The 12,215-nt window shown below is 36.8% G+C and overlaps 2 protein-coding genes across 2 annotated transcripts; both read left to right on the top strand.

The window, feature by feature from the left end:
* Positions 1 to 26: 26 nt before the first annotated feature.
* Positions 27 to 1,535, top strand: LOC145286467 (uncharacterized). The gene has a single exon (XM_080135375.1). The coding sequence runs from the start codon at positions 27 to 29 to the stop codon at positions 1,533 to 1,535; it is 1,509 nt and encodes a 502-aa protein (XP_079991501.1).
* A 54-nt stretch (positions 1,536 to 1,589) lies between these two features.
* LOC145286465 (uncharacterized) lies at positions 1,590 to 2,228 on the top strand. Its single transcript, XM_080135374.1, has one exon. It carries the CDS (start codon positions 1,590 to 1,592, stop codon positions 2,226 to 2,228), a length of 639 nt encoding a protein of 212 aa, XP_079991500.1.
* The last annotated feature ends 9,987 nt before the right edge of the window (positions 2,229 to 12,215 follow it).

The following is a 12,215-nucleotide window of genomic DNA, read 5'->3' as shown; positions in this document are numbered from 1 at the left end:
ATAGTTCGGCTCCTGTTCAACTGATGATGTTCTGTGATGCCTCTCAGAAGGCCTATGGGTTTGCAGCTTATATGGTGCAGGGGTCCTCTCAGAATTTGATATTTGCCAAGTCAAAGGTAGCTCCTTTAGCAAGTAGAACTTTGCCGACCTTGGAGTTGTTGTCGGTTTATTTGGCTCTAAAGTGCCTCCCTAGCTTACTAGAATCTTATCCGGGTATGGTGTTCTCAGACATCTCTGTAGCGGTTGATGCACAGATTGTTTTGTCTTGGGTGTTGTCCGATACCCTCAAGACTAAAAAACAGTTTGTAAAAAACAGGTTAAAAGATATTAAGCAGAATGTGGGTGTGATAAGAGAAAAATATCTTGTGGACATTAGATTTAGATACGTCCCCACATCGGATAACCCTGCTGACTTGATCACGAGAGGTATTGCTCTGAAGAAATTTAAGACCCAGCTCGGATTCTGGCTTTATGGACCTGTCTGGTTGGCAGATGACTGTGTTAATTGGCCCATTAGTGAGCTGAATTGTTTGAGTGCTGACAACCGCATGGTTGTTCTGTTTAATGCCATTCAAAAGGTGGGGCCAGCCCCTGAAGAAGGAGGCTTAATTGGTTTGGAGAGATATTCTTCGCTCGCTAAACTAATGAGGGTGGCTACTTATTTGTTTAGATTTGTAAATCGGTTGAAGAAGCGTGATAGGGACCCTGCACTGTGTGCTAAGTTATATTTGTTCAAGCATGTGCAGTCGCAGTTTTTCTCTGAGGAAAAGCAGTTTTTGTTGAATCCGCAAGGCAAACAGGTGCCTCATTTAGTTGCGGATCTAAACTTGTTTATAGATGCTGAGGGTTTGATTAGAACCCGAGGAAGGATGGGTAAAACCGAGTTTTATGATTATGAGGATTTGTACCCTATACTGCTGCCAAGAAATTCACACCTTACATACCTTATAATCTTAAACAGTCATTCAGACTGTAAACATCCTGGTATTGCTGCCACACTTAACAAATTCCGTTTGTCTGGTTTCTGGGTGCCCAGGGCAAGGCAAGCAGTTAAAACTGCAATTTCCTCGTGTAGTTTGTGTCGGAAATATAACTCTATTTCCTTTAGATACCCCAAGGTGACAAATTTGCCTAAACATAGGGTTAATTTGATTCGACCTTTCCTGCATACAGGAGTGGATTTTACAGGTCATTTATGGATACGGACCGAGAGTGGAGATAAGAAGGTCTACCTCCTGTTGTTTACATGCTTAAGTGTTCGAGCTGTCCACCTGGAACTCATCGATGATATGAGTACTCATTTGTTTGTGTCAGCTATGATTAGGTTTGTCAACATTTATGGTATTCCTATGCATTTGTATTCGGACAATGCTAGATCCTTTGTAGCAGGTAGTAGTCTGTTTGAGAAGATGTATACCTCCGATGAGTTCTCCGATCGATTGGGAAAGTATAACATTAAACATTTGACGATACCCATGTATTCCCCCTGGTTTGGCAGTGTCTGGGAGAGATTGATCAAGACTGTTAAACTGTGACTATACAAGTCTATAGGTTGGGGTAGAGTCGATTACTTCGATTTGTTAACTGAGATGTCTGATATACAAAATGCTGTAAATTCTAGACCTCTCACATATAGATGTTCAGGTGATTCTGGTTTGGAAGTCATTACGCCCAATAGTTTCATTTGCCCAAATTATAATGGTGAGGTCTTCCTTAGAACAGACAAAGATGTGTTCATGGGTGAACCCCCTGCAAGAACGAGCCTTGTGGAAGCATTGGATTCGCGGGACCTACTATTGAAGGATTTCCGCAGAGTCTGGCACCAAGAATACCTACTCAGTTTGCGCAAACAGAGTAAGGACTTGTACCAGAATAACTTTCATAATATTATTCAGGTTGATGACGTTGTTCTGGTGAAGAATCCTGCTAAATCTCGGCCTTATTGGTACTTGGGTAGGGTATTGGAACTCGTGGGAGGAGATGATGAAAATGTTAGATCTGTTAAATTGAGGAGGTCAGATGGTGGAATTCATAGCCATTCGCTAAAGCACCTGTACCCTCTGGAGTTGAGCTTGACTCATTCTCACCGGGCAGCTAATCCTCCTAATGAGAACGCTAATGAAGCAGTTACCCCTGTCGATCAACCTACGGACCAAGATGTTAGATGTGGAAGACAAAGACGCAGGAGGAGGAGGTCTGATAATGAACATGATTTTTTGTGGTATTAGACCGAGCTAGTCGTCATTGTTGTTTTGATTTTTTTTTTTATCTGAACATGTCTCAACCGTACATCGTGTGGTATTGTGAAAATTTTCGTATTGTAAATTTTACAGGTGTCATCCATCTGTAGGTTGACTGCCATTTCCTGTTGGGGGAGAATGTTGGAATTTTTTCTGTTTTTACACCAACAATTGTATACCCCCCCCCCTGTGTATATACTTATATTTTTATGCTGGTTCATGATTTATATTTATATATATTGTTTTATTGGATTGGGTTTCGTATCCTTTTTTTTGTACGAAACTACCACGATTTTGAATAAAACCCTGCTAGCTCCGTTGTGCTGAGGTCCAAGAGAAGAGGCTTCCTTTTCGAATTTGCCAGCTAGGCAGGAGGACGTGCATCCCATCAGCTGAGCATGAATCCTAAAGCCTTTCCCTCCAAGGAGAAGGACTGTACAACACAGTAGATGCAACGAGGCGGTTCTCCTTTCAATTTCTATTGGGCACTGCTACGGAGAGAGTGTTTTCAGGGAAAGAAACTCATATTCAAAGAAGTGATACAAGCTTCACAGACTCTTTCCACAGACTTGGAGCAAGCAGCGAGCCTTTAATTCAACGAATTTAAAAGGTGCTTGAACTTTGAACATTATTTTTGTGAGTACGTTCCTTTATTTAAGGCTTTATTTCGGAAGTACTTTTACTTTTAATATTTTCTGTGGTAGTCGGGTTAACAAACGACCCTTCCGTTAATACATTGTTTTATATAGAAGAACCAGCATTTTTTGTTTTGTTACTGTAATATTACGAGCGTGTTTTGTCTTCGTTATTTTGGCGTTTCTTGTTAATGCCGGCAAAGGGAAACAATTTGCAACTGTTCTCTGTAAATAAAACCTATTTTTCATTTCAAACAAGACCTGTGTTAACTTCTTTACCCCCATTTCTTAATTTTATTCTCTTATTTTTTTTTTGCTGGCTTTGTTCACGCGTCAAATTTACCTAGAAGCAAGATAAATTTCGACAAATACATAAGTATTTTCTTTCTTTTTTTTTTTTTTTGTTTTGTTCCGTAATAACACAAAAAGTGTTAAAACTAAAGTATTCTTTTAAATAAATATATGGTTTCGTGATCAAGTTTTTTTGTTTTTTTTTAACAAGAAACAAGTAAAAGTAATTTTTTTAAATATTATGGGGGTGCATTTAAAAACAATATTTCCTTCAAGAATGGTGATAAAATGTTTCCAATCGCTATTTATTAAATAATGGACCAATTTTCCTTCCTAGCAAAAATGAACGAGTTTTCCGGTCACCCGTAGAAATGTCTTGTTAAATTAATTAAGCGTAATGCTTAACCTTGAAAGTTAAAGTTTTAAGATTTAAATTCATTCGTAATTAATATCGCTTATCTTACTATTTGATTTAAGTAAAAAAAATAAAAATAAAAAGTTTGAATCTGTAGTTCCTATTTACAATGCCTCCCCACGGGACTGAGTTAGACACCGGGGTCGTTTTTTTAACGTGGAGAAAAGGAACAAAAATAAAAATTGTCTCAGTCGTGAAGGATTTCTCCTCCACTGACAGAGAACAAGAAATTGAAGTGCAGCATCTGAAGAACAGATACTACACTTTGATCTTGTAGTTATTGCAAAATTTAAAACTCACAGTTTCAAGTTAGATCGTAAAAAAAAAAATTCTTTTCGCTAGTAATAAGAACTAATAATCGTTCTCTTTCTGTATATTTTGATATTTTTCCCCTAGTGAGCTAAAACTACACCTTATCAAAGTATTGATGTCTGCTGTTGTGTGATTCACATGTTGTCTTTTGTTTGACACACATGGTCGAGAAAAAATATGAATTGCATTTTTGAGGAAACAGTTATTTCCCTTGCACCATTAGTACACGGTTGTATTTCCTCTTCTCTTTATCGTTGTTCTTTCTTTCCTTCTTGTGAGAAGGGGCTAGCGTGTTCGCAAAATTTATTGTCTTGACTTATGCGAAGACCCCCCCCCCTTCTACCGTTTTAACTGGCTCGATTGAATTTTAATAAGCAAAATCGTTTTTCCTCAACATTAAAAGATTTTTTTCTTCCTCTTTATTGGCTGAGGGGGTCTCACAATTTTGTGATAGCATATCCCCGGTCTGTTTTAAGAAAATTTCTTTCTTTTTTTTCCACTCGTTATTAATTTCTCCACTTCGAATCGCTAATGATGGCTACAAAGGAAATGGTAGCCCGAATCAAAGCGAAAAGGTGTCACATCATCAGTGGTTAGTTGATTTGATAAAACCGCTCCAATGCATCTCTCAATTTGAGTTATTCAGAGATTAATAAATGGTTATCTGATTTAGATGTTTTGGTCGATGAGTTGATTTTAAAATATCCCATTGAAGAAAGAGACGGGCTGAATTAGCACAATTTGTATCTGACATGAGAAATAAACTACACGATTTGAACTCTAACTTAGGAGAATCTAGTTTAAAGCAACCTATGGCTCTACCGATGAGAATGGATTTGAAATGTCCCTAAATTCAGTGGTTCCTCCTCACTGGATAAATTTGAATTTTACAGCTTTCTTAAGAGATTTGATTGATTCTGTTAAAATCTAAATTATTGGGCAAGGCGTTTGACCTTGTTTCCAACCTTGACATAAGCCCTGAAAATTATGATCAGGCATTGATGTGTTTAAAGGAGAGATTTCTTAATCCCTCCTTGATGAAAAATAGAATTTTTGAGAAAATTATTTCTCAGTCAGAACGTGTTACTTCGTTAAAGGACCTTAGAGTTATCCTAGTGTGTGTCAAACTAGACTTATGTGAAATAGATAAGTCATTTGGCACAGACTTCTTGTTAGAGAATTCTACGCCTGGAGCTGTAATAGTACATATTTTGTTTGTGAAATTCCCAAACAGTGTACGTAGAGAAATAATGAACAGGACAAATGAACGTTTTCTTTCATTTTCCTCTATAATGTCACATAGTTTTGACATTTTAGAAATTTTAATGGCGGCTTCATTAGGCATCACAAGGCGAGAAAATAGAAAATAACAGCTTCTTCTTACTCCAAACCCGTTAAAGTTAAGACGGGTATGAATACCTTCAAAACGCTTGCTAATAACAACAAAACTAATAAAATTTGCAAATTATGCAAGGGTACAGACCACTTTGTTAAGGACTGTCTCAAATATCAAAATTTTTATGCTAAATGTCAAAGGGTCAAGGAATTAAAATTATCTACCAGGTGTCTTGGTAGGCACTCAGAAATTAATTGCAAGGGCATTAAGGGTTTTCCTTATCCTTGTGCTGTTTGTGTTATGTGCCCTATTCTTTAACGTAACAGGAAAATTGTATTTTTCCTGTAATTAAAATCTCAATGAGGCTAAAGGGCCACCCTGTCTACTTCTACTGTCTGTTAGACACGGGCAGTCATTCTTTTCACAGGCAGTTTTAAACCAATTAAGTCCCAGAAAAAAATTTAAATCAGAGACAATTGAGATGCCAGTAAACACTCTTATTGGGTGTAATTCTTTGAAACTTCAGGAAGTCTTGCTTAAATTGGGTTTTCAAAATCCCTATTTTCTGCTTTATTTACAAACAATCTAAAGCTGAAATTTCATGTGGACAAGTTCAACGAAATCATGTCAAAATTGACTAATGAGCGTTTTCATCTTTGTCTAGGATATCCGTCTGATATCCAGGAGAATTAAATGGCTCTGTTATTCATGGAATAATACGTCTGGATCTAATTCAACAGATAAATAACCTCCATTTAATCAAATGTTTGGGGCGTACTGTGTGGAAGATTTCCAAGTACATAATTCCTTTCGGTGAAGGGTCCAAATTTTTAATTTTAATTCAAATGTTAAGGAAGAGTTACCGGCCTTTGATAAGGTTCTAAATGCTCTTCCTACATGCAATTCTTATTTGATTGATACCGTGCTGAATCCTACTGTTATTTATGAGGATGCACTTCAACCGTTCTTTAATGAATCTCCTGTTGAGTGTGAAATTGAGAAGTTTTTCTCCCTAGATTCCATTGAAATTGATGAGAACAATAAGTTGTCTTCCTGTGATGAAGAGAAAATAAATAATTTTAAAGAGTCTATCGTCCTCAGGGATGGAAAATATTATATTGATCTGCCGTGGGACTCTGAGAAACTTTCTAAAGTAGAGTCTAATTATGTGCCCTCTCTGCGAATAATGCAGAGGTTGACAGAGTTCTTAAATAAGAAGGGTCTGTATGATGACTATCTGCAAGTTTTCAGAGAATAGGAAGACTGTGGAATAATTGAATCCTTTTCAATTCCACCCAGAACATATGAGAATTACATTTGGATCCCCCACAGACCTGTTATTAAAGAGGGTCTGGGGGTAACAATGAAGATCCACCCTGTTTTCAACTGTTCGTTAAAATGTCAAGGGGGTACTTCAATCAATGACGCCGCTTACTCTGGTGGCAAGTTAACACCTCAAACTATTAGACCTATTACTAGCCTTTGGTAAAAAACAATGATGTTTTTGGGGGCAATTTGCATAAGGCTTTTTTACAGATTCACTTGAAATCTATTCAAGATAAGAATAGATTTTGTTTTTTTCTTAAGGTGGACGATAAATTTACTATTTATTTATTTATTTGTATTTAGATACAATATTATTATATTTGGCTTTAATGCCAGTCATTTTGAGTTTTATACTCAAATTTCATGCTGAAAAATATATGGCTGATTTGGCCTCTTACACATTTTCCAACAAGTTTTATGTTGATAATTTGGACACCACTAGTTGTGACCATGATTCCTTTTATAGCGATTTTTATAGCGATGTCCATGACAGATTAAGGGCAATTGCTCTTGACATATCTAAGGCCTTTGATAGGGTATGGCATAAAGGTTTACTTCATAAGATCTCTAGCTATGGTATAGCTGGAAATGTCTTCTCAATTATTAAATCATTTCTTTCTGATAGGTTCATAAGAGTAGTAGTTGAGGAGCAAAAATCAGAAGCCCACAGTATTAATGCCGGTGTCCCTCAGGGGTCCATCCTGGGCCCAACTTTTTTCCTGATCTACATTAATGATCTTCCAAATCACATCCTTACATCATTTGTAGACATTTATGCTGACGACACTACCATTTATGGTAGTACATCTAAGACAGTAAACGACCAAGTTCTCTCCAATTCTCTCTCCTCTGATCTTGAGCATGTAGTACAATGGGGAAAGGAGTGGCTGGTTACTTTTAATGCATCTAAAACCAAGCTCCTCTCTTTACATCATCAACATTCTGATCCACATCTGGCATCAATTGAAATGAATGGCTCTCGTCTTCAGGAGGCCTCAAGTTTTGACAAGCTTCTGGGATTGACCATTACTCCTGATCTTAAATGGAACACGTACATCAAATCTGTTGCCAAGGCCGCTGGAAAAATGGTGGGATCTTTCTATCGATCCAGTAGATATCTCACTGCTGATGCAATTCTCTATCTATATAAGAGCCAGGTACGTCCAAGGATGGAATACTGTTGCCACATCTGGGCAGGAGCTGCTAGAAAGGACTTGGCCTGCCTTGATAGAGTTCAAAATAGACTTCGTAGCCTCGTAGGAGATGTCCTTTTCTCTTCCTTGCAACCTCTATCTCACAGAAGAGATGTTGCGAGTTTGTCTCTGATGTATCGTTATTTTCATGGAAAGTGTTCGACTGAGCTTCAATCTATGGTCCCCCCTCGCAAAACTTTCACAAGAAACACTCGTCTAGCTGTAAACACTATCAATAATTCCCCCACTCTTTATCTGTGCCTAAACCTAAACGTAGATTCCATGAACAAAGCTTTTTTATTAGAACTGCACGCCTGTGGAATTGTCTTCCGTTTTCCTGCTTTCCGGCTGACTACAATATGGTTGTCTTCAAGTCTAACGTAAATAAGTTCTTGATGAGCCGTTCCATATAAGTTATCAAATTTAACAAATTTTCATTACTAATGATTATTATATTGTCCAATTTCTACTGTACACTCTTTAACCCTTATCCTTGAGTTGCCTCTTTGACCTTGATAATGAGTTGATACCAATGAAAAAAAAAAGAAAAAGTCCAATGTGAACAAGTTCTAATTGAATCGTCCCCCTAAGTAATCCAAGTTTCAAAATTCCCACTGTTTACTATGCTAAAATCACAATGACTAATGTATACCTATTAACCCTTATCCTTGAGTGGCCTCTGGGCCTTGATAAGTGGTGGCAACCTTGTAAAAAAAAAAAAAAAAAAAGTAGGGTTCGAGCTTTAGTTCTGCAATTTCAATTGCGCGAACTTGCAAATTAAAATGTTGGAAGATAATTCTATTATATCACCATTTCACACCTATGAAAAGGTGTTGGCCTATGAATATTCCCCTCAACAAGATTCTTTTAAACTTACTTTCACAGCTATAGATGATAATGTCAAAACCAATCATGGGATTCCATCACAGATTTAGAGTGTATATAGCTGATTGTCATTACTTCTCCCTGTTACTAATCAGGGGAAGATTGTAGTCAGTCAACTGTAGAAAAACAATTTATCTTGAGATCAGCAGATCCCTGAAAGTTTTCTTACCTTGTGGCAAATGCATGCCAAAGAATTAAATAATTTATGGGATTTTGAGTTTCTCAGATGTGTATTCCTGGAGGACTCCCCTTTGAAATCATTTGTTTCTGTGATGCATGCCTATGGATTTTCTTTATATGCCAAACAAGGGGCTAAATGTTCCTTGATATTTGCCAACGCTAAAGTGACTTCCATCAAGGGGAAAATCATTTCCTACCTTGGAATTGATGGCCATTTACCTAGTCATTACAGTCATTTCTCCGGTCTTGCAGGCCCTAATGCCTATCAATATCCAGACCCTTTTCCTTATGTCTGATGCACAAGTAGCCCTGTCATGGGTTTTAAACAGAAAGGGCTTAAAAATATATATATTTTTGTGGAAAATCGTATATCGGATATAAATTAATTTTTGGAGGAGATTAACATTGTCAGAATACACATGAGTGTACAGTGTACACTCTCATGTGTATTCTGACAATGCCAATCATTCTTAGCCTTGGGCATTATATTATCAGGCGTATTCATCTCTGATGACTTTAAAGAACATTTTAAGTCTCCTTCAATTAACCACCTTACCATTCCACTTTATTCTGCTTGGCAAGAGGCGGCATGGGAAAGACTTATTAAAATTGTTAAACAGTGTTTGATTAAATTGTTGAGTAGGAGGAAGGGTGGTTCTGTGTCTGCTCCAGCAGAATTTATAGAAGAAAGGAGCCCCTTCTTTTGCCGTTTGGTCATTAATGACAGATCAGTGCTTATTTGGTCACTAATGAAGGATCAGTGCTCATGGTGTGCTGTGACTCATGTGATAGTTGGTATCATTTTAGTTGCATCGGTGTTAATCAGTAGAACACCATGGGGGAGTGGACTTATCCGAATTGTGTGAAAAAAGTGTCACAATAAAATTCAAATTTTGTGTTGTTTTATTGCTAATTTCCGAGTTGCTGATGTTCTTTTTATTATTATTTCTAGATAAAAAGGTAGCCTTCTCAATTTAAAAAAATAATAAAGAGAGATAATTTAAAATGGGAAAATAGGTTCTTGCTGATTTGTGGGAGAATCAATTTGCTTTTCTCTCATATAAATATTTCTCATTACTTTATTCCTTTTCTTCCTAAGTAGCTAAAATACACAATATGGTGATTGAGTCTCACCTCAAATCTATTGATTATGAAAAGGGCTATGGCCTCTTTAATAATAAAAACAAAAAATATTTTTTTCACTGATAATAGTGAGGGTAACATTGTTCGAATGAAGTATCTTATTGAATCTTAAAATCAGTATTGCAGTAATTTGATTTAACTTTCTTGTGGTTAATAACTGATCTAGACGATCTAGATTTATGGTATGAATTCAATTCAGTGGCAGACATATTTATTTAAATTCAATAATGAAAAATTAACTATATTAAAGTTAAGTCCCTTGGGACAACCTTTGTTACCTGTCTTAATGGCAGTTTTAAATTACTGCATATTCTAAAAAAAAGTAATGAATAACATTACTTTTTCCTCCTTTCCTTGGCAGTGTGTTAGAAATTTGACAATTACATCATGTCTCCCATTGTATTTGTTTTTGATCAATCAGATTGGTTGATTGTATTTGCTGTGGTGCAGTTCGCCCTGGCGGGCTTTTTGCATGCATGCCTTTTTTTTTTCTTCAGTTCCACAGATACAGCCAACGAAGAAGGAATGTAACTCAATACTGTCTGAATGAGAAACATTGTGTGCCTCTTCCTGTTCATCTTGAGATTTTTCTTTTTAGCCTAAATAATTACGCTCAATTATTATTATATGGGTCTCCCAGAGACTTTGTGTTCTGAATTGCCAAATTGTTATTAATGACCTTTTCTTCAATGAACATTAATATAAACTTCTGTAATATCATCTCAAGGCAAGAATTGTATCTTTTCATCAGAAGGCATCATAACAACCCCCTTCAAACGGCTATAAACTGAGATCTTTGAAGGCAGATGAACCTGCTTCCAGTTCGTTGAAGATGAAAGACTATCACCTTTTGACGTTGTTAACAGCTCTTTTTACAGAGGCAAAACAGGCATTCCTTTTTGCAACTGAGGATCTAATAAAATCTGTATTGAATTTTAAGGTAGGCCTTTGTTCATTTTGTCTTATTTTGCCACTGTCATGGAGCAAAAAAAACAAAAAAACAGGTGAGATAAAATATCTTAGATAACCTACCAACCTAATTTTCTGATGGGAAAAATACTGTTCAAGGAAAGTAATGGCTTGGTAAGTGTTATTTTGATTTTGCTCTGTCAGAGAACAATGGTTAGAATTTAAACATGCTCATACAGATACAAATAATGCTAAATGCTCAGATTATCTAAATGTTATCACAAAAAAAAACATAAAAAAAGGTCAATGAACTCGGTTTGGCCCATTATAATTTGAAGTTCCATGAGATAGCAGAAGAGTCAAGGATATTATCATTTTGCATACACATTTGTCAATAATAAAGCTGTGTTCAAATTGAGTGCCGTTTTTGCTCACAGCTGATAAAAATTATTAATGATTCAAAGTGTTGTCTGCAATTATTTTAATGCAACAAAAAGAGTTATTTGCATCAATAATATGATGAGGATGAAATATGGATGCACCAGTCAACAAGGGAAAGTTGACCAAAGACACAAACATCAGTAGGTAAGGTTTTGGTCTCTGTATTTTGGGATTTGCAAGATATTTTGTTCATTAATTAACTTACAAAAAGATAAAAAATCAATAATAAATATTATATAGCACTAGCATTGGTGCCCGGTGTTGCCCAGGTGTTTGGAGGTGTGTGTTGAGCAAAAAAGAAAAAAAGTGGTAGTAGGAAGGCAGGCACAAAACCGTACCTTGAAGTAGGAAAAGAATGTGAAAAAAACGTGACGTCTTTGCTGTTACGACCACCACCAAACCGGAAGTGACTGCAGCTTAAGTTCGATGAGTTAGAACACATTGATATGTTTTCCTGTCCAGAATATATTGGAGTAGCAGTGGAGTATATGAGCCCGTCCTTCCTTGTCAAAAAGCCTAATGAAGAACATCGCCTAGTTACTGCATTTTCCAACATTGGTCGATATGCGAAGCCTCAGCCATTTGCCATTGACTCAACTCTAAGGAAGATAGGTCAGTGGCGATGGATTATCAAAACCAACCTCACTAGCGCCTTCTATCAGATCCCCTTTGCAAAGGAATCCATGAAATATCGTAACTTTTCAGAGGCATGCGTGTCTATACAAGATGCGCAATGGGTATGCCAGAATCAGAAACAGCACTGGAGGAACTCATGTGTAGAGTATTAGGTGACTTGCTGGTGGATGGATATGTGGCAAAGCTTGCTGATGATCTTTACTGCATTGAGGACCTATTATCAGTTTGGCGTAGAGTTCTCGCAAATCTATCTCTGGCTGATTTAAGACTATT

Source organism: Euprymna scolopes, chromosome 10, assembly GCF_053919585.1.
Source record: "Euprymna scolopes isolate OS-2025 chromosome 10, ASM5391958v1, whole genome shotgun sequence".
Taxonomy (NCBI): domain Eukaryota; kingdom Metazoa; phylum Mollusca; class Cephalopoda; order Sepiida; family Sepiolidae; genus Euprymna; species Euprymna scolopes.
This window is presented reverse-complemented; position numbering and strand designations above follow the sequence as displayed.